Raw genomic sequence first — 26877 nt, 5'->3', positions numbered from 1 at the left:
GGGTGGTTGAACCGTCGTATACCGCTCCAAGTGACAAAAACTGCGTAACATAATTTACGGACGATTCAAAGGCTAACGAAGAATATTTTTAAATTAGTAATTAGATTTTAAATAAAATATGCTTGTATCATGCCATTTGTTTAACTAACAAAACATTTTATTTAACCTAATTCAGCTTCAGCTAAAATTGAAAGTATTGCTCGGCAAAATTTGGTACTACTCTGTAATTAATGTGACCCAAATCACATTTTTATTATGACAACGTACTTCTAGCAAATAAAAGTTTATCTGGATGTTTATTCTTTAGAAACAAATAATATAATTATTGAGAACTTCCCCCTAACTTCCCGTTGTAAAAAAAAAACATTTAGAAAGTAAATAAATCAGCAATAGACCTAAACGAAACAACCCAACAAAACATGCATACACTAGGATTCGAGATTTCTAGATGAGGTGCTCAACTTATTTGCATGTGGAGTCTAGAGCCTATAAGTACTATAGCTTATACTATACTATGGACCATAGTCACATACTGTACAAAGCACAAACATCCTCCACAATGCGCGTCTATCTACCCGTCTTTCTAGACTGCGGTGCCAATTTAAGTTAATGTTAAAACTAAAACATGCAAGTCTATAATAGACCAAGGATACACACACTACACACACACACACACACACACACACATATATATATATATATATATATATATATATATATATATATATATATATATATATATATATATATATATATATATATGTGTGTGTGTGTGTGTGTGTGTATTCTTCTGAATCCGGTGGTGATGTGATAGGAACACAAGGTTTTAGACAAAATGGGTTTTTTCTTTCAACGAATCCAATGAAGTCCGTAGGGTACATTTCCTACTGGAAGAAAGTGGAGCGGGGATGGGGGGGGGGGGGGCATCTGAATGCTGCCCTTAATGTTAACTATTATCTTTCGAATGCCGTGGTGTTGTTAAGTTGTAGGCTATTTATATGAGCTTTTTAGGGGATCTCTCGATCTACACTGCCAAGGGGTCGTCCATAAATGACGTCACACTCGTAGGGGGAGGGGTCCGTAATTTTGTGACGGTGTGTAATGAGGGGGGTGGGGGAAGGGGTTCAGATGGTGCGACGTCACACTTTTGCATTATAAAAAAGCAATGTTAGAAAACTAATTTTAGACGTTATTTCGCGTTTTAGACAACTGTTTAAATAAATTATAATAGGAATTGATTAAAATACTCTATTTTGACAGAGTTCAGACAAGATTTTAGAAAAATATCGATGTTTTAAAAAAAAATTCAAATGCAATTTTGAGGGGGGTTGTAGGCTGAGGTGTGACGTCATTTTAGAGGGGGGGGGGGTCTGGCTTTTTGTGACGACGTGTGACGGAGGGGGGGGGGGGAGTTAAAATCGTCAAAAAAAGCGTGACGTCATTTATGGATGACCCCTAGGGCTATTTCCTCCTCCTCATATACCCTCTCAAATAGTGGGTGTACTATTTCTATTGATGCCTCCAGTCGGACGACTAAAGATTTGAGAAATTTAACTCTCTAACCTACTAGATCTAAATCTAGATCTAGATCTAGATTTGTACAATAGTGAGAGGTAGCCTACATAGTACTAGCCAACCCTCCTTCCAAACCGCCACTGCTCTAATCACGCCAGCTAAAAGTATTCGATAACTTCATAACAATCTAGATCTAGGTAAAATGGCAGCCGAAAGACGAGCCAGAATGTATTTTGGTTTAGTCGTTTGTTTTTCTTTCAGAGAACTAACAGTTTGAACTTTACATTGTGCATCAAGTATAATGGTAATAAAAAGATATATTTTCGAAAAGAGTAAAAGGATTGGCTAAAATAAACTATTGATACGAATAATGACAATGTTTTGTTGAGCACCGTTACAGTCACAGTACACAATAACACAGTCAACAGCAGGGCACTGGGCAGGTTACACATTAGTATTACACATGAAAACTAGTTAGTAGTGTACTAGTGTGCACAGTACACAACACGGTAAAATCTTAGTTTAGCGTCGTAAATTCCAACGTAGCTAGTAATGTGCGATGAAGGTAACTAATGAATATTTCTTTCATTTGGCCATATTTATGTCATATTTTACATAATATAACAGATAATTGAATAACAAATCACAATCCAAGACCAAACCAGTCATAAATATCCTGGAATAAACTTTAAACTACCCCGTTCGAGACAACAATGAGTAAATACAAGCAGCGGCCATGTTTCAAAAACAATAATAGAGTAGTTTCCCTGGAATAATTGTCTATTCGCATGTCTTTTGTGTTGATTTTGTGGTTTAATATGATTGTTTTGTATTGTTTTAATATATGCCCGGGGGTCGTCCATAAATGACGTCACACTCGTAGGGGGGAGGGGGGGTCGTAATTTTGTGACGGTGTGTGATGAGGGGGGGGGGGGGGGGTTCAGATGGTGCGACGTCACACTTTTGCATTATAAAAAAGCAATGTTAGAAAACGAATTTTAGACGTTATTTTGCGTTTTGGAAAACTGTTTTAATACATTGTAATAACAATTGATTAAAATACTCTATTTTGACAGAGTTCAGACAAGATTTTGGAAAATATAGCTGTTTAAAAAAAATTCAAAATTTGAAGGGGGGTTGTAGGCTGAGGTGTGACGTCATTTTAGGGGGGGGTCTGGCTTTTTGTGATATGTGACGGAGGGGAGGGGGGGGGGGGTAAAATCGTCAAAAAAAAGCGTGACGTCATTTATGGATGACCCCCTGTATAGTAATTTTTCTTTTTTTTTCAATATAGTTGACATGAATGACTAATAGACCTTTTCAGACTTAATAGTGTGCATCCAAGACCACAACAATTGTTGGGAGGTCGAACTTTTGAACACTTTATTTGCAGTAAGCAAATTAATATTAGATTGCTCATAAATGACGTCGCTCTTAAGATAGTAATGACAGCGTGCATTATTACAGAAAAAACATATGAACATATTGTTTCAGATAGAAATTGTGATTTGTGGTGGGGAGAGGTTGAGTAGAACTCAGCGATGTGATTTTGGAGACGGGTCAGGGTTTTTTTTTCGTGAAAACGGGATGTTTGTGGGATAAAGACCAGCTGTAGAAGTATGACACGTCATTCATTGGTGATCCATTTTCTCAGTGGGGACGATAGAACTATTAAGAAGGGTCAAGAAATGTAAAAAGCTTGCTGAGTCGCATTTCTTGAACCCCACCTTTTTCATTCCCCCACTTAGCACATCCTCACCGAGTTGACGCTCGCACGTGACGTCATTAGGGCTAGAATTTAAATTCAGTTTCTGGATCTAGATAGCATTATTTTTTATAAAAAATGCGACAGTGTGTCGTCACACTCTCGCCGACCGTTAGGCTAATTTTATTTAAAAAAAAACAACCAACACTGCCTTTTTGACGCTTACTCGACGTTTAATTTGATTACTTATGTTGGTGTTCAATTAAACAGCCCCTCACACATCTATCACTCGTCCATTTAAACATACGTGGTTATTTCTGCAAGCTTGCGGTCTTGAGACTTTCGGCCCTTAAAAAATGTATTAAGCTCTCACCGTATAGAACTAGACTACCCATATTAAGCTCCAAAAGAAGCTTGGTGAAAACAGGATGGCCGTCCGATTTTGAAGCTGCTCTGCGCTTTATAAAAAGCACAATAAACGATAAGATGACACTTATATTAAAGTACATTGTAGTTCTGAATCTTGATACATTAAAAGTGATATTCGGAAATTAAGAGCCAGACAGTCAACATGATATTTCAATTTGAGTCCAAGAAAATAAATTTCCTCAAACGATGGAAGATTACTAAATTTTCGCGCAGTTTAGCGAAATTGAATTAAGTATTTACGTCATCTTACAAAGCGCGATAGCCTAGTGGTGCTCTAACGCGGCCCATGCTAATGGCCGTATTCCTAACGCCCGCATTAGACACGGCTTATTCGTCGGCAGGCATTTGGTGGCAAGCCTTTTTGACGGGGATAATATGTTGAGGCCGTTTTGCCAAATGTCTTAAACTAGCAGGCTTGCAACACTTGTGATGATTCGTTTTAAGCAAGGTATACGTATACTAATGCTTATTTATCGTTATTTTGATTGAACAAAGCATTATAGAGGTTCTCCATCAACCACCTAGGTATTTTTCCCCGTTCACCTCCTTTCATGAGACCGACAAGTCATAAATTGCGGAGCCGCCTGAGTTGACGTCACAAATCTTCACTCACTCCCGTAGCAAATCATATGTGACATCATTAATGGACAACCCCATATCACTCACTTGGGTACTTGATATTGACAATTTGACAAAAAAGGATACAGTGGCGTAGCCAGGATCGTCTCAAGGGGGGGGGGGGGGGGGTTCCAATTTTTACCCGGGGACAAACTTTTGATTTGCACCCCCCTCAAACTTTCTATTTGTACCCTCCCTCAGACTTTTGATTTGCACCCCCCCCCCCGTCAGACTTTTGATTTGCACCCCCCTTCAAACTTTCGATTTGCACCCCCCCCCTCTCATATATATACCGAGGGGCCTATGGGGGGGTGGGATATGATCCCCCCTAACCCCCCTACCTACGCCACTGAATGGATAACCAAAATGTGTCTGACAGGTGAAGACTTGAGATCGACCATAATGACAACACGCACTTAAGGGGTGGAATGGCTGATTGTTTTAGATGATGTTTTAGAGGGAAGCTGGTGGATAATACATTTTGTCTCTCTGTATATATGAATGATGACAAACATTTAATGTTGTCAAAATTATGGTTAGATATCTTAGATAAGGCAGAGTGAAGCGTAATTTTTTACATTATGACTTGTGACATTGACAACAAAAATATAACGGAGGTTTGGGTTTAATTAAGGTAAAGAGAAGTAAAAAAATTTCATAAGTTACGATAGAATCACTAATTGATGAAAAGAAAAACCTGAAATGAAAATAGTGAACATTCAAACAATAAGAAAAACTCAAACTATATACTATAATATAGATCTAGTAATAGTAAGATCAAATAAACATTAGTAAAAAAAAACAAACGTGATTTAATACATTGATACAAGTTGCATCTCACAATGCTTCTAGAATTAATAAAGTTGTTTGTTAGGAAATTCAGTTTTTAAAGAGCAGAATTTAAAAAAAAAATGCTTTGTAATACGGACTATTCAACAAGACAATCATATTTGAATACATTTTCATACAAATATAAATGAAAGGGAAGCTACTCTAAATAACATTTTCTTAAGATGGCTGCTGTTTTTAATAGCAAATTTACTATCTCGAACAGGGTTGATAAAAATTAATTTCAGGATATTTAAATTGATTTAACCATAAATGGTGATTTATCATTCAATTATTTATAATATTTTATCAAAATATACAAAAATAAACTCATATTTAATGACATATTCAATAATTCACTCTCTCCTACATTACTAGTTTTGGCCGAATTTACGACGCTAAACTAAGATTTTACCCACAACACTAGTATTATACTATTATTACTATACTATTACTAGATCTACTACACAATTGAATTACACAGCAGTACACGTGCAGTTACACACAGAATGAATAAGCCATAAGGACACTAGTAACTATATTTATTAAATAATTTAACTAACCTTAGAAAATTAGATTAATCATGATTAAACTAGATCTAGATGATTTCTAATTTACATTTTAAAAAAATTTAGGCCTACACTACATAATAATTACTAGCCAATACTACATACTAGAATAGATCTTCTGGGTGTAGGTAGTAGTAGTGGGTAGAGGTGCTGTTAAAAAAATACATAACTTTAACATGGTTATTTTTATATTTTAATACATTGAGATGATTCAAATTAAGTAAAAGAGATTAAAACAAGTTCATTGGCATTTATGATAAGAGAAAAGGGTGTCATTAATTCAAGTGATTAGGGGCCTAATGATAATGTAACTTAAATTAAACTAGATCTAGATTGTATAATTCTATTTTGACTTGGTTACCACATTTTATCAGTTCCCTATACCATTACTACACTTCATGGTGTCCAAACATGAAACAACATAAACACAGTTTAATTTAGAAAATAAAAAAATTCTTGCTTTACTTTATCTTTGGTGGTCACTTGATTATGCTCCCTGTTATCTGATTTGAGAAAAATGTACCATTTTTTGTTACACCTCTGTATTCATTTTAATGAGTTAGGGCCTACCTCTTTTTATTTATCATAAACAGAAAATCAAATATATTTGGTATAGGCATACATAGTAACACCACTTAAAATATGATAATGATCACATTAACAATGAGATTCAGTAATAATAGCAGCTGGTTTTCATAGAGCAAATATAATATAGAAAAGAAAAAAAAGAAGTCTTATTCAGAACTAAGCAGCGGTTATCATAGTCAAGTTGGTAAAGCTCATTGTTGCTAAACTGAAAAGTCCCAAGTTTAAACCCCGGACAGATGAGGCTTAATAGCTGGTGACAGCATCCCATCTAGGAAAGAGAATTCCAAAAAACTGCTGCCTTGTTGTTTGTTCTTGTATGGTCAAAGGCTATGGAAGGAAAATCCAAAAGAAAAGCAGGCTGAAATTTGAGTGCAGTGCCTATATGGCATGGCGCATAGCTAGTTTACACATAATACTTAATTGTATTGGAGGAAAGTCTGTCCAATATTATGTTCAGGAACAAAGAAGAAGAAGATAAAAAACAATGAAAAGTAGTTACCGTACTGTTTTTTTTCAGTTCAATAGGAAATGAAACTATGCTTTTTGATGGCTTAGTGTCACAAGCAGTGTACAGCTTATCCTAACTCTAGTGTTAAAAAAATTAGAACCCAATTTTTAGTCTAGGTATATTTGTGCTAGTTAGCTTTATAAAATAATTTTCTACTCCAAGTATTCATTGAAATTTATCTTTTTAGGATTTTAGTACTTCTCTAAAGGACCACCAAGAGGAAGACAAAGCTCTCAACACCACTTTAGAAAGTGAAAATGATGTAGACCCAGCAGAGCTTGGTACTGATGAGGAGATTGATTCTCTCTTCAGTAACAATGGGGTAGCTGATGAAAGCAAAGAAGGCATCAGTAATCAAAATGGGAGGAATAGTAATGTGAATGATCAGGTATGTTGAACTCTTGTAAATATAATGGTCTGAATGAAATTTTACCCGTTTGTTTTGACAGTTTGGCAATTAGTTTCTCTATAACATTTTAAAATTTGATCTTGATAGCATCTATTAAGATCTTAATATTTGCTAAATATTTGATAACATTGGTTCTTTTTTTTTTCACTTTAGCTAGAAGTTTTCCGCCAGCAATGGCAAAATGAACTTCAGAAAAGACCTGAAAGTGGAAGTCAAGGTCAGAGTCCCAGGAGCAGCCACAGTGAAATAAATGTAGCCAGCAACAAAACCAAACAAGCAACAGATCTGGAGAATGAGGTAGGTAGCAAAACAGAATTTTTTATTTCTTGTGTTTGACATTTTTCTGAATTAAATTTCTTTACTTAATGAATGTAAAAATGTGCAGTAAGGGGTCATACATTTATGACGTCCACAAATATTTTTGATTTTGGACCCCCCCGTCCACAAAAATCCACTTATTTCCCTTATACAAGTCCATACACATCAGCAAAAGTCCATTTTTTTCGGGACCCCCCCCCCCCAGTGTGGACGTCATAAATGGATGACCCCTAATATTCAGTAATAAACTAATATGAAACAAAGAATCCTTTAAAAAAAATTCAATGTTTTTCATTAGATCTTTTTTACACCTTTTTTTTTTGAAGCAATAAGTATGCAATATACAGCTCACTTTATCATGTGCTTACTTTATTATTTGTCTTTTAACAAATAAACCCTTTTCAAATAGGCTCGAGCTTATTTTATGCAAGGCATGCAAGCTGAAGATGATGGCATGCTAAATGAAGGTATTTAATATATGTTAAAAGTATTATATCTTTTCTTTCTTTTTAAATTAAAACTTCTGATTTAAAAAAATATTTTTCATTTCTGTTTTAGAATTTTAATTTTATGTTATTAGTAATTTAAATTATGTTTTAATATTAGAAATGGTGTGTTGAACTAATAATACCTTCCTTTTCAACAGCCATCTACTATTATAGAAAAGCTTTGCAGCTGGTGCCAGATATAGAGTCTAGATTAGGCTCAGTCTTCACTAAAGTTCCTAGGGACAGAGGTATGTCATCATCAACTCTTACTTAGCATGTATTTAGTAAATGTTATTTTAGCTGGTTGCTGAAAAAAATGAATGTAACTTCTGTTTTCAGTATTTTAAATACAAATTAATAATAAGCATTTTGTTTTAATTTTAGTGCGCATAGATAGTGAAAGTTCTGTTGAAGGGAGGTATGTAATTTAAATATCAATTTATTTTTAAAAGGAGGGCAAATCATTATACTTAAGTTGTTTTTCTGTAAAGTTAGTCATCTTTTTGTCACTAAGATAAATAACTATTTAAGTTTAAGACTGAATTATTAAAATTGTAACTTGATTGAAGAACTTTAATTTTAATAATATTAAAATTCATTTCTGCAAAATTTTCACCCTTGAACACTTAACAGTTATTGAATTATCATCAAACATACTTTTAAACTATACTATTTTGTGTATGTTTAGTGAGATTGAAGAAGACCTGCTTTCTCATTTTGAACAACTGAGACTAAAAGATGATGCATTGTGTCAGCCTGATTATGAGCAAAGGGTTAGTTGCACTTTGTAGAACTAACAATATGATTAACCAATATTATGGTGCTGTCATTGCTGTATTTGTAGCTTAGCAGTATTTTTTTTAAACCTGTATTTCAGTTTGAAAACCTTAAGTTAGTCAGACAGCTTACATTTCTATTTTTTATTCAGATTTTTTTTACTTGGTGTGTTTTTCCAGATGACCCACATTTCTTGTTTGCCTATTGAATTGATCAGCTATATCCTACAGTGGGTTGTGTCTAATGATTTGGATTTTAGATCTTTAGAGATGTTTTCAATGGTGAGTCTAATTATTTCAGCATGTATAATTACTTTCTATTAAAAAACAAATATGGTTTTATTTATTATGTAAAATTTTATATTCTTAAGTGTCTGATATGTTATTTGTTCAAATACAAATATTTTGTATCCCTATTTTTACATTGTGAATCTAGGTTTGCAGAGGTTTTTATGTGTGTGCAAGGGATGAAAGAGTGTGGAAAAAGGCTTGTGAGAAGTAAGTTTCTTATTTTGGTCTACTAGTAGACAAGTAGAATGTATATTTTAACTTTAATAACAATACACAACAAGCTTAATTTATTTTTTATCTGGACAAGTTATTGACAAAACCACTGCAAAAAAAAAACTTTCTGTAACTTGTCTCATAAAATTAGTATGCCTTTTATAAATGTGTGCCCCCCCCCCCCCTAAAATTTAATTATTAATTAAAAATTAAATGTAAATAAAAATCTTATGTAAGCAGTCTGCTCCTCTGACAATAAAAGCATGCACTTTAATTGATTTTTTTAGCTTTTAATTTATAAAACGTTAAAGACCGTTTATTTTAAATTTTCAGAGTTTGGGGAATAAATGTCGGGAGTTTAAAGAAATATGGTGGATCATGGAGAAGGATGTTGATTGAGAGGCCACATTTACTCTTTGATGGTAAGGCTCTCTTGCTGCTTTAAGGCTCCTCCAGTTAGAGTGTTTTAAGTTACACTTCATTTAAATATCTAATAAACAAAGTAGAAAATATATTTTTTTTTTCATTTTTCAAATTTTATTCACAATCATGTGAAGTTATTAAAAACAATTTGTGGGAAAGACAGTTTTAAAAAATTGCACTTAATTTTACTTTGTGCAGTGATGTTAAATAAAAAATGTGAATAAAATTTGTTAGATCAACATAAATGTTCCCATGTTTACAGTTTAAAACCTTCTATCCAGGATGCTACATCAGTAAAGTAACATATGTAAGACAAGGTGAGGAAAGCATGGATAGTTTCTACCGTCCATTTCATTTGGTTGAGTACTTCCGTTATGTCAGATTTTTCCCTGATGGTAAGTGCTTTTTATCATTTTCTGCAGCTTTTTAACTTGTATAAGATATGTTTACCAATTTTTTCTTTGATTTGTATTTTAAATTAATTCAGTTAGGTTTTAATTCTACTATAGTTCAAAATTTAATTTAGCATAAATAATAAAGGAATTTGTATAATTCATTTTTTAAACAGATTGCAAATTTTAAAAATTACAGGTCAGCTGTTGATGCTTGTGACACCTGAAGATCCGTTGCAATCGCTGCAAAAGTTGAGATACAAAAACTCTAAAACTCCTGGCATTCTGAAAGGAGTTTACAAGCTCACTGATCATAAGGTTGGTGTAATTCAGAAATAAGACATACAAATCACAGTCCTATGTGTCTTCAAATTCTCATTATGAATTTATCAAAATAATTTACATTTTAATTATTATCTTTTTTTCTGAAGAACAGTAGATAGTATTAACAAAATCACTAGGAGACCTGGACTCAATATAACTGACAAAGTGGAGTTTTTTTGCTGTTAAAGCCATAGCAATTGAAAGTGCAGACTTTTATTTGGCTTTTTTTAGTCGTACATGCTAGTGGTGTATCCATCATAGCTTCGTGGGTTAAAGAAACAGTATAAGGTAGGATTATTGTCATGCACTCCACTACCTCAACCGACCACCCCACAGTTTTAACCAAGTGTAATTTTTTCCTGCAGGTGGCTTGTATTCTAAAACGTGTCAAAACAGAATCAACAATGAACAACAGGTACAAGCGCCACAGACAAGCAGCCAATCAAAATGAAATAGAGATGACTTATACTGTGGTGAGTGTTCTTTGATATCAGTACAAGTTTTATTCTTTTGCAGATTTAATCACAATTTTTAAATTTCTATGTCAACTAATAATATACTGAGGGTTGTTAGCCTGAAAGTTTATTAAAAAAACTAATAGACATAGTTATTTATCCTAGGGTACAGGAAGAAGAGTTCATCTATTTCTTAAACCTTAGCATATTGAGGGATTGTGTTTTGAGAAATATTCCCTCATTAGCAGTGGGTGAACTCATGGACATAAGGAAACCAAAATTTAGACTTTTGAGTTAGCAACCAAAAAAAATTCTTTTAAAATAAGTTTATAAAATGTGTTGAATTTGGTATGTTTTGGCAGGAATTTGATGTTGTTTCTTGTGGCAGAAAGCCCAATGCCCAGCTTGTCTGGTGTAATTATGCAGTTACCTCAGTTCAGAAGTAAGTGACAATCTTTTGACTGATAGCTCCCCTTATAGTTTTACTCATTGTATTATTTGTCAATTAGTACCACTAAAATTAGCCTTTACATGTGGACTTTTTATTTAACAAAATGTAACTAAAAGCATTTGTATCAATTCAGACTGACCGGTGAAGAAAATATTAGCAACTTTGATCTGAATAAACGCTCATTCCCGCCCTTAATCTTCTCTCGTGTGAGGAGCTACACCGCAGCGTCTTCAGAGCCTTTGGTTTAACTGTGTTTTAGATTATTTCTGTTTGACCAGCTTGGCTGGTTTTCTGGTTGTTGTTTGTGTTTTACATCAAAATACTTTACATTGTTATATTTGGGCATGAGGTGTTTTTTTTTATTAGGTTTTAATTTTAGGTTTTGAAAGTTATGCAATTCTTTTTTAGTAGTTGAAGACAATTATTGAGTTTTCTCAGCAGCATTATTAATGAGTGTTTGCGGATTATCTTATTTTAGTCAGACTTGAATTGTGTATTATGTACAACTGTATTATTTTAGAAGTTTTAAGTTTATAGTTTAGTTTGTTGGTTTTTATCCTGGTTATTTGTATCTTGTGTGGTTTTGCAGGGTTTTGCCAAAGTTTACACCTGACTACCTGTACTAATTGAGCACAATAGCATTGCATAATACACAATATTATGCATACATTCATTTCTGGGTGTATATGTGTACAGCTAACAAGCTGTGGTGGGTGGGGGTGCATATTAAAAAAGATAAGCACATTTTTAAAGTGATGTTGTATATTAAGTTAGTATTAAGTATTATATTTGAAAATATAAAATGTAGTATCTCTAATGCACTGTAAAATTCAGTAAGATAAAATCATTCTAATAAGTGAAAAAAACAAAGTACCTTTAAGAAACAAAATTTGCCCTTAAGTATTTTATAGTAGGATTAACAAAAACAATTCAACCATAGTGAATTATCTTTTCATGAGAAAAAGCACTTGTTTGTCCTCTCCCCCCCCCCCCCCCCCCCATATATTGTCCAACCCTTAACACAAAATATATCATACCTGGTATAGAGGTTTACTCTTTCACCTAGTACTTTAACTTTAAATATCTTCAATTAGTTGAAAAGTATACATTCGAGTGAACAAGTACTAGTTGCTAAACAACTGAGCTCCTTCACTAGTTTTAAATTTTAGGAAAGATGTTTTCAATTGCAGATTGATATTAGAATTTCACATGTTTTGTAGAATATATGAATACTTTCCCATGTTTGAATAGAAACTCCATATTTAACTTAATTTAAGTAATGTTTGTTCTTGTGTAGTAGCAGAACAGATGTTATGAATATTAGATTCTAATAAAATGAGTTCTAGGGTTTAAGTTAAAAACAAACCACTTGGTAAACTATTTTGTACATATCAGAGGTAATGAAAAGATACACAGTGAAATTATTTTGTTATTCCACTTTTACATTAAGAGATTTATATTTTAACCAAACTATTTAAAAGCATTGCTGTTGTTACTATAAGCTGTTGAGCAGTTTGTTGTTACTTTTATTTTCTTTGATGCTTTATTATCCCTGTGGTTATTTGGATTTTCTTGAGTTTTGTTTTCCTGTATTTATATTGAAAAAGAATTACATATTTTGACTATTATCTCATTTTTTTTAATGAAAGTGAGCACCAAAATAATAATTAATTTTATCTAAGGTTTACATTAATTTTTTTCAGGACTTTCATTTCCCTTAGGTTAAATTAAGTTCAGTAAAAATGAGGACTATTTTTGTTTTTTGCATTTAGCAATGTACTGAAATACTCAGACACACTAGGTTTTTAAGTTGACTTTGAAATTAATTATTTTATGTACTTTAGTTGTTACCAAATACACAAAAAACTATACATTAAAATTGTATCTTAGCTTTATGTAAATTATGCTTTATTTAAAAACAATAATAGTAGTTATAATGTCTTTAGTTTTAGTGTTATCATATGTTTACCATTTAATAAAGTTAAAACATAGAAGCTTTCATTATATTATGCTTTGTTTTACCTTTTTAATTAGTATTTTATTTCCGAGTTTAAAACCATTTTATTTAAACCTAACCATGTGTGTTAAATTCTTTGACATGAGGCCTAGTTTGGTTCATGTGAAAGCCCTATGTGTGTTTAGCCTTGTTTCAAATTAAAAGCTTTCAATTGTACATATATCTATTGATTGTTTGAATATTTAACACATTCGAAGTTTTTCTTGAATAAATCAAATTAAAAGCAAGTTAGATGTGGTTCATATGTTCTACTGAGTGTGTGCTTCTTTAAAAGTGATGGTTTTTAAAAAAAAAAATAATGCTATCTGGGAGGCATTAGGCTAAAGCTACATTCACACACTTTAAGGTAACGCAAATACTAGACAAGTAAGACACAAAAATCAAAACAAATATTTATTGATTTCAAATTAAATACAAGCCAGGCTTGCTGAATAAGGGTATTACATAATTAACTTAAGGATGCAAACAACAGAACTAGCATTTGTACATATGTGGGTAATAACTATAATCTATACTGATAGCAAGTTATCATTGTTTTTCAATAGCAAGGTGGTTAAAGATATAAAGTATACATGACCTACAAGTTAAGGAAAGGTGTTTACTTTATAACTACTGCACTAGAAGAGCACTAAAGAGAAGTAATTGAAAAATGTAGTTCTACTAAAGTGTTTTTAAAAAGATAGGATTACATTTGAGGAAAATGAAAGTAACAAGGCACTTCTGAAACACTATCTTTACATGAGATTTTTAAAAAGTTTTCCTACTATAAATACAAATACTCTTTTTATTGTACAATTTTAAAATTGAGAGTATTTATTTGTTTTTATCCTTGACATTCAAATAATAACTCTGGGAAGGCTAAGTGATATCAGCACTGACATCTAATTTTGATAAATAAAACTGACAACACAAAGATCAAAAACTTGAATCAAATACACTTTAACACATCTGAGAAAATACAGTAATTCTTGCACAGAAAAATAATGTTATAAGTCATAATTAAAGATATTGAAAATATACGTTTTTTGTTGAAATATTACAAACATATAAAGTATGTGTAAGTGAATAATACTTTGGTATATAGGGACAAGCTGGTATGATGGGTAAAAAAATATATAAATATTTATATATATATATATTTAATTATAATACTAGAGTGTAAATTACAAACTTAAATAAAAAATACTTGACTTAAAATAAAATTTAAATCTCTTTGGCAGATTAAAAAAAAGTATATATAAATACCATCTTATTCTAAATGATTTAAATTTGAAAAAAAAAAAAGAATAATATCAGGCACCCTCCTGAAAATGTCTAAATGCTTGCAGAAACAGTTGAACACAGTTTGCTATATTGACAAACAACGACCTCATTTAAATGCTTCCAGTTATTTTAAAACTTGCACAAAGGCAGCAATTAACAAAATTATTACTATTTTAAATGGATAGCATAGCTGTAGTAAAACTTAATATTAATTTAATCTATTGACTCCATCTGTAATAAACCTTACTTTGTAATATAATTTTTAAATAACTAACTAGCCTGTATGTTTCTGCAGCCTGCTTTTCAAAAATGTGTCCTTTTTATGTAAAATTAGCAAGTGGAGAATATTTGAATATCACTAGGTATTGTGTGTTACTTATCAAATGTTTACAGTTCAAAGGTTTAATCAGTACAAAACCATCAACCATTTGATTTTTAAAAAAATGAGACAGTGAAGGATGTTAAAAAAAAACAATAATAGTCTTCAAGAATATCATTTGAAAACCTCGAAAACTTTACATATAATTAAATTGTACAAGTAAAAGGCATCTTAATATAGCCATGAATTAATCCAAATTTGATTAACATTTTTTTTAAAGATTGTGAATTCAATATTTGTATTTAATACATTGTTTCATATTATGTATAAAAGAAACAAAAACTTATTTATTACAAAAACTTAATAAAATGACTTTTAGTACTCAAAAAATTATTTTTTAAAAAGTGTTTAACAATTATTCTTTTTAACAAATGAAAATTTTAATGTTATTTAAATTTGCTTATTACACATTTTTTTCGGAGAATTTTTAAAGATCAATTTTTTTAGCAAAGAACTATTTTTGAACCACTAAATGAGCAGCATTTTACAAAGTTTACTATTTAGAAAAATAAATTTTGAATTAGCTTGGGAAAATAGTCTCCAACTAGTCAGTCATCAGAATCATGGTACACTTTAATTTTGCTGTTAAAAGAAATCTATATGTTAGGGATTTTAAAATTTTAGCAGTTGACTAAAATTAATCCTCAAATAGATAATAAGAAACCATTTGTGGAATTTCATCAAATTAAAATCTTTAAAAAAAATGTTTAAATAATATAATTGTACAAGTTGAAGTAAATGGGGTGGGGGAAGATGTAAATATTAATAGAAAAATGCTTGTGCAAAAAAAGAAAAAAAAACTAACACAATTAAACTTTCTTTTAAAATTTTCACTGGATGATTGAAGTTATTAAATCTACTTTGTTACAAGAAAGTAATTAGCATAGATACATTATATTGGAATGTTCTTAGCAAAGGATTCCGTGTAGAAAAAAAAATAATTTCAACAAGTAAAATACTGCATGTTATGTGGCCTTAAAATATTTTTCATTCAGCATATTTTTTGCCTTGACTCTCCATTGATCTCTTTTGATGAAGAGCTACACTGATTATTTCACAAACTGGTCCAAGATTATTCTGGTTGCAAATGTAACAGCAATACCAGCAACAACAGTTACAATGGTGTTGTATGTCATTGTAAAGCTAAATATCTATATAGGAATAGAAATAAAATTAGTTAAAACATGATATTACTTTTTAGGTAGTAATGAAAAATGCTTTTAAAATGATTTTAAAAATCTTTTTATTATTTTAGCATCTAAGATTTAAAAAATGAGTATTATTAAACAAACAGTGACTTTTTGTCAAAAGAAGAAATAATGGCAAAGGCAACTGGATAAAAACAAGAATCAACAAGAGGTAATTAAGATACATCTTGGCTTATTAATGAACTTACCTTCAGTTCTAGTTTGGTACTTTGGAAATAATACAAGACAGACATTCTTTCTTCAGTTGGCAGAACACACTGTAGAAATGAGTAAATAAAATAAACATGAAATAAAATAAATAAGTAAAAAAAACCTATATGATCAGATGAAGTAGAGTTAATTGATTTCAATGACCTCAGCATATGAAGGAATAGTAAGGTCAGCACTATGTCTAGCCGCCTTGGTTTCCCTAACATGATTCAGGTACTCATCAGAGCTGGGTAGACTCAGGGACATTTTACAAATATGTACCAGGGATTCGAACTCAAGACCGTCGGGTCAGCAATCGTAAGCTCTAACATGAATGGTATATAGACAGAGATAGCTATAATGATTATATTTAACTCAACTTCACTCTGCATGACTGAATATTACACTTAAATGAAAGATTTAAACCTACTTTATATTCACTAATGTAATTTAAAAATGCTAATAGACTACAAATTTTAAAAAAATGTTTTAAAAAGCTAATTAAAAAACAGCTTTAGTATCCTCAACTAAAGAAATATATAAAATAAAAAATATGAAAAACTAACATAATAAATGTGCACCAACCTTAAGTAACCTTTCACCCTCAAAGTTGACTTCAGCATAAGCTGAGGTCAAAAGGCCAAGTGCTACAAGGGGAGTAAGAAACTGAACAATCCCAGAAAGCTGTGCAGTGTGTGTAGTCCAGTACACGATAAGCAGAGAGCACCAAAGCATGATGAAAGTTATCCAACTTGAAATCCAGCGCTGGAGCAAACGTGATGTGGACGACAGTCTGCGCTAAATGGTTACAAATTTAAAACTTTTAAATTTACACTAGAAATACTGAAGAAGAAGCAAACTTTTAAAAAATGTTACTAAATAAAGTTAATTACTTAAAAAATACTAAACAATACAAGTAATGGAAGAAATTTTGTTGGTTCTTATCAAGGAATCATAAAAATGCATTTCAAAACCAACACTTTAAAATTTTACTTGTTAAAAATATAAAACATTTATTTAAAATTGTTTTAGATCTTGTTTTCATTTTATTTGCAAAAAAAAAAAAACACAAGCAAAATAGTTTATTCGTTATTTTTATTATCAAACAAAGCACAATAATGCTCAAATTTAATATACATTAAAACTTAAGTCAGATATACTGCATATAAATTTGTACGAGGGAGCAGTCTTAAGTTCTACCACGCATGGTATACAGAGATTAACTATAATCATTATATTTAATTCAAATTCAACAGGTATAAATCAAAGAATTTGTTTACTTATTTAAGTTTAGCTTTTTAATAAACTCACCAGCAATTGGAAGTATGTGAACATTAGATCCTCATTCTTCATGATAGGTGGTTGCACATCACTGAGAAAAGAGCGAGTAACCTGGGCAGGCACATGGGAAGGTTCCTGAGGCGTAGATGCCTGTGGAACTTTGCCATCCATAGCTCTGTCATGTGATGGCAGATTTTTGTATTGAGTGCTTTCTTGTATGGGAGTCCCCAGGATGGTTTTCTCCCCTTGTTCTGGACTCCCAACTGAGTCAAGATCAGAGGCTACACTCTGTGATGGGAAAATAAACTTTATCAAATAACAACCATTACATTATTTCTCTTTCTACTTCGGAAGTGTAAAATTAATAAATGTACAAAAATCATGATTTCTGTTGATTGTGTGACATTATTGTCTTCTAATGATTGAGATTGTGTAATTATTGTCTTCTATGATTGTATAATTATTGTCTTCTCATGATTGTGTTGAAACATTATTGTCTTCTTATGATTGTGACTAACATTATTGTCATCTTATGATTGTGACTAACATTACTGTCATCTTATGATTGTGACTAACATTATTGTCATCTTATGATTGTGACTAACATTACTGTCTTCTTACGATTGTGGCTACCATTATTGTCTTGTCATGATTGTGTGACTTACATTATTGTTTTCTAATGATTGTGTAATCATTGTCTTCTCATAATTGAATGACTTACATTACTGTCCTCTCATAATTGTGTAATTATTTTCTTATGATGATGATTGTGTGCTAACATTACTGTCTTCTCATGATTGTGTAATCATTGTCTTCTCATGATTGTGTAATCATTGTCTTCTCATGATTGTGTAATCATTGTCTTCTCATGATTGTGTAATCATTGTCTTCTCATGATTGTGTAATCATTGTCTTCTCATGATTGTGTAATTATGATGATTGTGTAACGTACATTATTGCCTTCTAACTATTGTGTAATCTTTGTCTTCTCAAGATTGTGCAATCATTGTCTTCTCATAATTGTGTAATTATGATGATTGTGTGACTTACATTATTGCCTTCTCATGATTGTGTAATTATTGCCTTCTCATGATTATGATTGTGTGACTTACATTATTGTCTTCTCCTAAGTGCCAGCCACGACTGGAGTTGGATCTCTCTCTGTTTGGTATGCTACAAGACATGTACAGACTCTCTGGCTGTTGGCTGCCTGTGTAAACAATACAATTTTTAAAATATTTTAAACATCAAATTTATTTTCATTTCTACATACGGGTTCATCCATTTATCACAGCATGGAAGAAATCAATAAAATTTCATCTGTGGATGCATGTGGATCCATCAACTAGACAAGCAAGCATAGCTTGTAAATATTTATGTTTATTTACACTAATAAAATTTAGTGTACTTATTTTAAGAGTTGTATTAAATCAAACACGAACCAAGCTCAGCTGATGTATTTGTCCTTCAAAAAATGGCAATATTTTATAATAGATCTTCTTTTTAACAATTTTTTGCAAAAATATTTAAGTGGAATATTCGGAATTTCGAGAGATTTTTTTAAAATTTCATGAGAATTCCAGGAGATTTTTACTATTTTTTTAATTTTATGAGTTTTCCAGGACCTCCCGAACCCTGTAAATTAATACCTAAAGTTAGAGTAATTTAGCTTTACCTGTTTCATTGGTAAGTTGAGTCAGCTGAGACCTCGTGTTTTGTCGCATGACTCGAAGTGTCCGTAACAAGTGTGCGTTACTTGGTGGCTCAGAATGACTGTCAGTGTCAAAGTTGGCTATGTCGTCATGCCAGATGTCAAACTCTGCAGTAAAAAAAATTTTTTTAGCATGTTATAAGTTTTATAATTACTTAAAATAGTTAATCATAGTAGGAAATTCTATTTTTATGCTAAACAATAAATTTAATTATCTTATTTTGGGATGCTTTTAAAGAATGAGCAATCCAAATTTTACAATGGAAATGTTTACTTAAGCCAGTGAATTTTTAGAAAACACATATTGATAGGTCTATAGGTTCTTAAGATGAACAAGGTAATAAATATTTGAACGCATAATAAACAAACTAATAACATTAAAAAAAAGATTAAATTAAAATGTTGATTATGAATATACATTAAGGGGAATAACTCTCACCATTCAAGTTATCAGCCACTGCACTATGATTTCTCTGATTAGCTGGTTGCTGCTGTTGTTCTTCCAGGGCCTGTATCATGCAAAATTCCTCAAAAATTTTTGTGTCGTACATTAGCTCTTTCATGAACCTGCGAATACCTAGTAATAAAAAATGTCACAATGAATACTATCATCAAAACATAAATATTGAACTTTCAAAATTTATTAAATTTCAAGTGTCTTTAACTAAGATGTTATTATTTATGTGCAGCAATTTCAGGCATAATTTTAAATTTTTAGCACAATTTCCATTCTGGAGAATTGCGTTTATTAACCCGTCATTTCTGGATGTATGAATGTATGAATGAATGGATGGATGGATGGATGTGTGTCCGCAGCTTTAAGTCGTATCTCCTCCTCAACGAAGCAATATCGATGACTAGTTCCAAAACCAATTATGTTAAGCAAGTAAGTTACGAGGATGAACATAGGCCATAAAAATTACGGGTTTCTTTCATGGATTTCCCGGAAAAGCCAAAAAACCTCGAAAAAAAAGCAGTTTTTGGCCCATATCTCGGCAACCAGACCACTTAGCGACTTGAAACATGTACCAATCGATTCCTGTCATAATTTAGAACAATATTGCCGAAGAAAGTTTTCAAAAATATCCTTTCCTTCGGTCACAAAAATTTTTTTTAGTATCTATTGGATACCTTTACTAATATTTGGGAAGAGACCCACGCTTTTCTTTATAGTTATTTAAATAGTAGTGTATAATTTATTTTCTACTTTTTAGTGCATTAGTACATAAAAGCTTGTTATTAAAACGTTTTTTATGAATTTTTTTTCCAGTACTTTACTTGTTTTATTTACAATAGAGTTACATGACAAAAACCATTGCGCGCCTATTGAACGTGATGGCGCAGCTATTGAACGTGATGGCGCAGCTATTGAACGTGATGGCGCAGCTATTGAACGTGATGGCGCAGCTATTGAACGTGATGGCGCAGCTATTGAACGTGATGGCGCAGCTATTGAACGTGATGACGCGTGTGGTGTGGTCGGATGGACATGCCTACTAATTCGGTCCAAATTTTAATTAATTCATAAAAAATTAATTAGGCATCCAATTAAGTCAAATTTAATTTCAGATTGCATTGTCTTCATGTCTTGACCCACGTGCCAACTGTGAATCGTATCGGTCAAGTAGAAGTGTCCAAATTTTCACACTGGCATTTCGATCTAGACTGATGACTTACGACAGACTGACGACTGACAAGGAAGTGAGTTAAATAAAAGCTTGTAAAAAAAAAACGAAATGCAGTGTCCATAGCAATATATTTAAAAAACATTGCTGAATTTCATTATGCCTAGTAAGAAAGTTTTAATTTCAAACCATAATGTTAAGTTATTTATCTGATCATAATGAAAAAAATAAAATTGTAAAGTTTAAAATTTTAAAATGCTTATTTTCTTAAATTTTTAATTGTTTTGTTATTAACTTCTGTCTTATATCTATAAGATAATTCTTACAATTTGAAAAAAGTTTAAAATTTTAAGTTTTTGTTTTGTAAAATAAATAATATCAAGACAGATATACTTTTAAAACTAGATTTTGAGAATTTTATAACTCAAACTTTAATTCTTTAAACAAATAATTTTTGAAAAATTGCTTACTTATAGTGTGAGTCCTGCATACAGAGAGATAAATACATGCAACCAAAAGGTTCCAGGTCAAGCACAAAATTGAATAGAAAACTTTGGACCCAAAGTAGATTTGGCACAGAATTACCTGGCACATTATGAACAACAGAAGGAAAATATTAATCAAACAGTTAGATGAAAACATTTAATTTTTAGATACTTTTTTATTTTTATAATCTACAAAATTTAAAAATAGAGATTTTAAAAGTAAATAGTTACATTTGTTTACCCATGATTATTAATTTATGTTTGCAACATCTCAAAAATCTCAACTATGTAGTAAAAGAAATAACCAAGGGAGACAACCTACAGCTATGTTACTAAATAATGATAAATTAAAACAAATGACTTATCAGGAAAAAGGTATAATTGATGAGAAAAGAAAACATATCCAACCTGAGAACCAATTGTGGCACAGTTACTGTCAACAACCCCAGTCTCATTGCCAGAAGCTTTGTTATCCAAGAGGTAGATATTGGTGTATAGATTGGTAGCAATAACAATCATAGACAGAATCACAATGATTAACACTGTGCTTATCTGAAAGTGTGGTAAAAAAAAAAAAAAGTCTAACCTCCAAACAGTAACTACTCTTACTTCCCCACCCAGATTTTGAAATCCAATAGCAGCTTTCATGACTAAATTAAGATTTTAGCAACATCAAATAATCAGTATCTAAATTCAAACTGCAATTAAATTCACATTAATGTTTTTAAGCAAGAATTAATTAATTTAATTAAATGTATTTATAAAAGAATCAAGAAACAATAATTATACTATGATTTTGTTAGCATTGTAAACATTCCCCAAACTCTGGCTAAACAATAATGTACTGTTTTTCTTTTTTATTCATAAGACAGAATCACACAAAAATCAAGCAAACCTTGAGAAAAGTTTTGGAGTGTAGACGAATACAATCCACCATCCTTTTATTACTAAACAATCGAGCTGCTAAAGAATTGGCGTAAATTCCAATGCCGATCCAATACAAGCCCAGGACAGATTTGGCAATACCAACAAGAACTGTGGTTTTAGAGAATTTGCCCAAACTGTCATAGATATTAAAGACAAAACCGCTTGCTCCGAAGGAAAATGCTGCGATCAGTGTGATGATATGAAGTGCAGTTGCTATACAAACTTGTTTTCTATATTTCAAATAAACAAAAAAATTCATTAACTGTTACTTTGCAAACAAGAAACATTATTTTATTAGGACAAAAATTAAAGTGCAATGGCATTTCAAAAACCTGAAAAATTGAAAGTTCAATATTAAAAAGAAAAATAACAGAATAAAACCCAAAGATTTATATATATTTTAATTTTTTAAATCATTACTTACGTTGAAGATGTTTTAATACCCAGAATGGCAACCAGTGATGCCCAAATCCAATTAGGCAGTTTAGGTGGCATGTCAATATGTGACCGTATAAACTCATCATCAGCAATAGCTGATGGAATGTTCTCTGATAACAAACGATCAGGGTTTTGTATCTGAAGCCTAAAGAGTTGTAATGAAAATGGCAATCAATAATTTTTAGTATCGGGTGAAATAACTTATTAAAATACTAAATGTATAGGATTACTTTATAACTATTAGCTCATTTTTTAAAACAAAAGCAATTTTAGAAATAGAAATTATTTCAAAGCATTGAATTTTGTTTCTACCTTTACTACTTTTATTTAATTTTTTTTAACATTTTTCAAGTTTAAAAATAATGAGCTTTTGAAAGTCTTAGGCCAATACTTATCAACTGAATGAACATAAAACTTTAACAAATGTCAATTTTTTTTCATTAAAGACAAATTTAGGAAAAGTGTTTAAAGCAAAAAACTGAAAAATAGGAAAGCATGAAAATTATCTAATAAACTGTGCAGCATAAGCAATTTTACATAAATTATAAAGCATGCAAGTAAGTTAAGATATATTTGAATTTATAAAAATTAGGTTAATATTTATACATTAAGAGAGGAGCAGGCTAATTTAAGGACAAGTTTATGCTAAGGCAGGTAATTTGTTTTATAACAAACAATTAGAATTTTAGTTAATATGAATATAATATGATTATGATCAAAAATATATTTTTTGTGTAAAATTTCATTTGAAAACTAAAGCATTTTCAAAGCAGAATTTCACTGAATTTAGGAACAATAGATTGGAATAAGGGTAATTATTAAATTACATGCATTCTGGCTGAAGAATAAAACTATTTCTCTGCATCTGATTTCTATTCAAAGTTGACAGATGAAATGTACTGGCAATAAATTAATAAAAAAATCAATTTCCTAAATCATAAAAATTAATAGCAAACACTTTTTTTAACAGAGATGAAGATGGTAAGAAATTGATGTGTAAAGGTTTAATTATTTCTTTTCAATGTGGAGGATACATATTTTTATTTAAGCAGAAATGTTCCTAAACATACAAAAATGTTAAATAATAAATAAAGCATTCCTTACATCTTTAAAGTATATTGATACAATTTTATAAATGTTTTCATGGTCATATAAATTTAAACATAAAGTGCTTCATTAATATTATCAATTTTTTTAAAGACTGAAACCTTATTTGATAACCTAATAGACACTCACGCTCATCACATAACTAAAAATCTGTTAATTACTTTTATTAATAATTTGTTTTTAAAATGTAGTGGAACATTGTCCCATTGGGTTCTTACACGCAAAAAAACACGGCATACATCCAATAATATTTTGTTAAAGTATTATTACAGTATTATTTTATTTTTTATGACATCACTTAAGGGGGCAATCTCTATCTCTATTTATTTGTTAGTCTCTTCATTATTACCTTCCATATTTCTATGTACTTGCAAGCTAAAATGAAGGGGAAAAAAAGTTGAAACTTGGTGACATTCTTACTTGTTTGTTGAGACATTTGTTGTTTGTGATAAAGAGAAATGTTATGACTGCAATAATACAATCAATGTCAAAGGCCAGGTTGAGATTATGCTGTTAGTAATAAGTTCAAGGACATGTCCCCTCAACCTGCCAGAAAAATATTCTAACAGATAGGATACTCAGTCTGTAGGGCAAAATTAGAAATGTGTCTTCATGTTTGAGAAGCAAGACACTTGTATGAGAACTAACCGGATCCAGCTTGATGAAATTATTCTAAATGCTAAAATAGGCAGAAGTTGAATCAAAAGAAAAACATGAGAAACATCAATGAATATATGACATTGTTCTACTTGTATGAGATAGCATAGCAGCAAAGATTATACAGATTAGAATACAAAAATGGCTCTTTGTGAGCAAGATGCCTTTAAAATAGAACAGAAATTCCTAAAAAAAGAATGTTATTCCTACATAATTTTGCAAAATACACCTGTATTTCAAAACAATAATAGCTTTTAAAAATATTTTCATATATTTTGTCTTTTTCAATAAATTAAAAAAACAGATGCAATTTTTTACAAATTATTTGTTTAGCATTAACACTTAACTATATATATGCCAGTTTTAAAAATTGGAATATTATACATCTGACAGTAGAGCAGTACTTTAATTGAATTTTTAGCAACTACATAGTGCAGAAATAAACATTGAAAAGCCAGAAATTTTGTGAACAAAATAAAAAACCACACCAACAAATGCACATCCAATGCTTTACAAACAAACAAAAATTCTAAAGTCATGCCAAATGATATTTTGTGCAGAAATATCCATGATGCATACAGAGTACTATCTCCCTACCTTGCTCTTAAAACCATTTCATAGATATCTCTGGAGCTTCAAACAGTGAAAGATTAAATAAAAGATGACTACATTATGCTTAAACATGATAATTAAATATTAAACTAATTGTTAAGAAAATGTGTAACTTATTAACAAAATTTAATAAGTTAGTACCAAAACAAAGAAGGACTATAGGTAAGTTAATCAGAGTATTTAAATTGAAAATAAAAGAACACATATACTAGTTAAACTGTTATTTGTGTGTATAACAGTCAAACTGTTAGGGACAGGAAAATTGTTAACTTAAAAAAAACACAATTAATTACAATAAGTTATCCAAAGAAGACAGAAATGTATAGGCTATTGATTAGTTCAACCCAGATATTTATTCAGTATGAGACACTAATAATGTTATATTAAATCTTAAGTTAGTTTTAAAGACATTTTAGTTACACAAAAACGCAAGTATGACAGGTGGAGGTACAAAATAAATATTTAAGAAATTAACTGTTTATTAATTCATTAATTTACCATTCATTAGCCGGAGGTGAGTGTGACCTCATCTCACTGACCCCACACCATGGGTTCCACCCAGCAACACGTCCAAGTCTCCGCAGTCTGCTGGGGTCCTCACTTCTAACTGATGACACATTTGGGCAGTGACTGATTTCTGGACTACCTTCAAACTCCCGGTATTTAAAATGGCCTCTTTCTCTTACCCCAGCCATCCTGAGTTTTCTTTAGATCTAATTCAAAACATTTTTAAAAAAAAACACAATCACATAGACAAAGAAGAGAATATTTATTATTAAAATTCAACAAATTTTAAAAATTACAAACTGCTTTACAGACTTTTTATTTTAAAATATTATACCTTAAATGCTACTCAAACTTTAAAGAGAAAAAAGGATGTGGTTTACAATAGTTTCCAGTTAAGATTAGGCCTATATACTTTTAACTGCAACTTTTTATCAATGTTGAATTTAACCCAGCAGTAATCAGTGATTGAATGGAGTAAACATAGGGGTCAATTGACCACCAAGATAAGATGCAATTACAATTTGTTATCAATAGTAACTAATTATTTGCTTAAGAGCAGTGATATGAAATTCTGGCGCATACTAGATTTAGAGTTCTACCTTGCCTATCATAAACACAGTATTGGTTGTTGTGTGATTTTGTGCTGATAAACTAGGAGGGATATCATGGGTTACCTAGTTTAGTTTTATTATATATATATATATATATATATATATATATATATATATATATATATATATATATATATATATATATATATTCCTACCTTTATATATTTGTTTACCTATTTAATTTTATCGCTTGATTGTATACATTTATAAAGCAAAGAATCTGTTTTAGGGCTGTTAAACTATTGGTAGTTAGCTAAATACCAATGTGACTTGCTAATATCTCTAACCTTATCCCTAATGGCTAATGGACATCAAAGAGTTGGCAAAAATTCTTCTATCATTATTGTAGACACAGAAAATCTTTTTGTTTTTTAAGTTTTGCATACTACATACAAATTAATAATAAAAATGCAAGCTTCAAAAATTTCAAAAATGTAATATTTATTATTTAAGAATCAATGGTATAAAAAATTAAAATGTGAAAATGCAGACAATTTGAAAACAATTTTTTGCGTTTAAGTCTTCATTTTTATTACTTCTAAAATGTCACCTGCAGTTTC

General features: G+C 30.9%; 2 protein-coding genes across 6 annotated transcripts; one reads left to right on the top strand and one right to left on the bottom strand.

The window, feature by feature from the left end:
• Window positions 1-1701: 1701 nt before the first annotated feature.
• Window positions 1702-12272, top strand: LOC131931927 (F-box only protein 9). The gene is made up of 15 exons (XM_059288759.1): window positions 1702-1819; window positions 6948-7148; window positions 7323-7466; window positions 7897-7954; window positions 8134-8223; window positions 8360-8397; window positions 8545-8748; window positions 8932-9033; window positions 9188-9249; window positions 9589-9677; window positions 9960-10073; window positions 10270-10388; window positions 10760-10867; window positions 11212-11291; window positions 11434-12272. Exons 1-15 carry the CDS (start codon window positions 1817-1819, stop codon window positions 11546-11548), a joined length of 1527 nt encoding a protein of 508 aa, XP_059144742.1. The 5' UTR covers window positions 1702-1816; the 3' UTR covers window positions 11549-12272.
• A 3493-nt stretch (window positions 12273-15765) lies between these two features.
• LOC131931924 (uncharacterized) lies at window positions 15766-25901 on the bottom strand. 5 transcript variants are annotated; one of them, XM_059288753.1, is made up of 14 exons: window positions 25698-25901; window positions 25185-25220; window positions 23651-23722; window positions 22810-22968; window positions 22354-22615; window positions 21867-22010; window positions 21444-21558; window positions 19788-19925; window positions 19313-19456; window positions 18750-18847; window positions 17668-17925; window positions 16942-17154; window positions 16356-16424; window positions 15766-16110 (listed from the first exon to the last, which is right to left on the bottom strand). In XM_059288753.1, exons 1-14 carry the CDS (start codon window positions 25892-25894, stop codon window positions 16009-16011), a joined length of 2007 nt encoding a protein of 668 aa, XP_059144736.1. In that variant the 5' UTR covers window positions 25895-25901; the 3' UTR covers window positions 15766-16008. The 5 variants fall into 5 exon arrangements, with proteins under 5 accessions (XP_059144736.1, XP_059144738.1, XP_059144737.1 ...); XM_059288755.1 differs by lacking the exon at window positions 23651-23722; XM_059288754.1 differs by lacking the exon at window positions 25185-25220.
• Between the last annotated feature and the right edge of the window lie 976 nt (window positions 25902-26877).

The sequence above is a fragment of the Physella acuta genome, unplaced genomic scaffold (genome assembly GCF_028476545.2).
Source record: "Physella acuta isolate Inbredline_101_S28 unplaced genomic scaffold, ASM2847654v3 ptg002057l, whole genome shotgun sequence".
NCBI classification, from domain to species: Eukaryota; Metazoa; Mollusca; class Gastropoda; family Physidae; genus Physella; species Physella acuta.
Note: the sequence above shows the minus strand (reverse complement) of the source record. Positions and strands in the feature narration are given on the sequence as shown.

Excerpts from the sequence above, each read along its gene's own strand:
- LOC131931924 (XM_059288753.1), bottom strand. The coding sequence starts at position 25,894 with ATGGCTGGGGTAAGAGAAAGAGGCCATTTTAAATACCGGGAGTTTGAA. Across the intron at positions 22,616-22,809 it reads GGTATTAAAACATCTTCAAC|AAAACAAGTTTGTATAGCAA; the intron begins GTAAGTAATGAT and ends TTTGAAATATAG. Across the intron at positions 16,425-16,941 it reads AGGGTGAAAGGTTACTTAAG|TGTGTTCTGCCAACTGAAGA; the intron begins GTTGGTGCACAT and ends TCATTTCTACAG.
- LOC131931927 (XM_059288759.1), top strand. Across the intron at positions 7,955-8,133 it reads TGATGGCATGCTAAATGAAG|CCATCTACTATTATAGAAAA; the intron begins GTATTTAATATA and ends CCTTTTCAACAG. Across the intron at positions 8,224-8,359 it reads TAAAGTTCCTAGGGACAGAG|TGCGCATAGATAGTGAAAGT; the intron begins GTATGTCATCAT and ends TTTTAATTTTAG.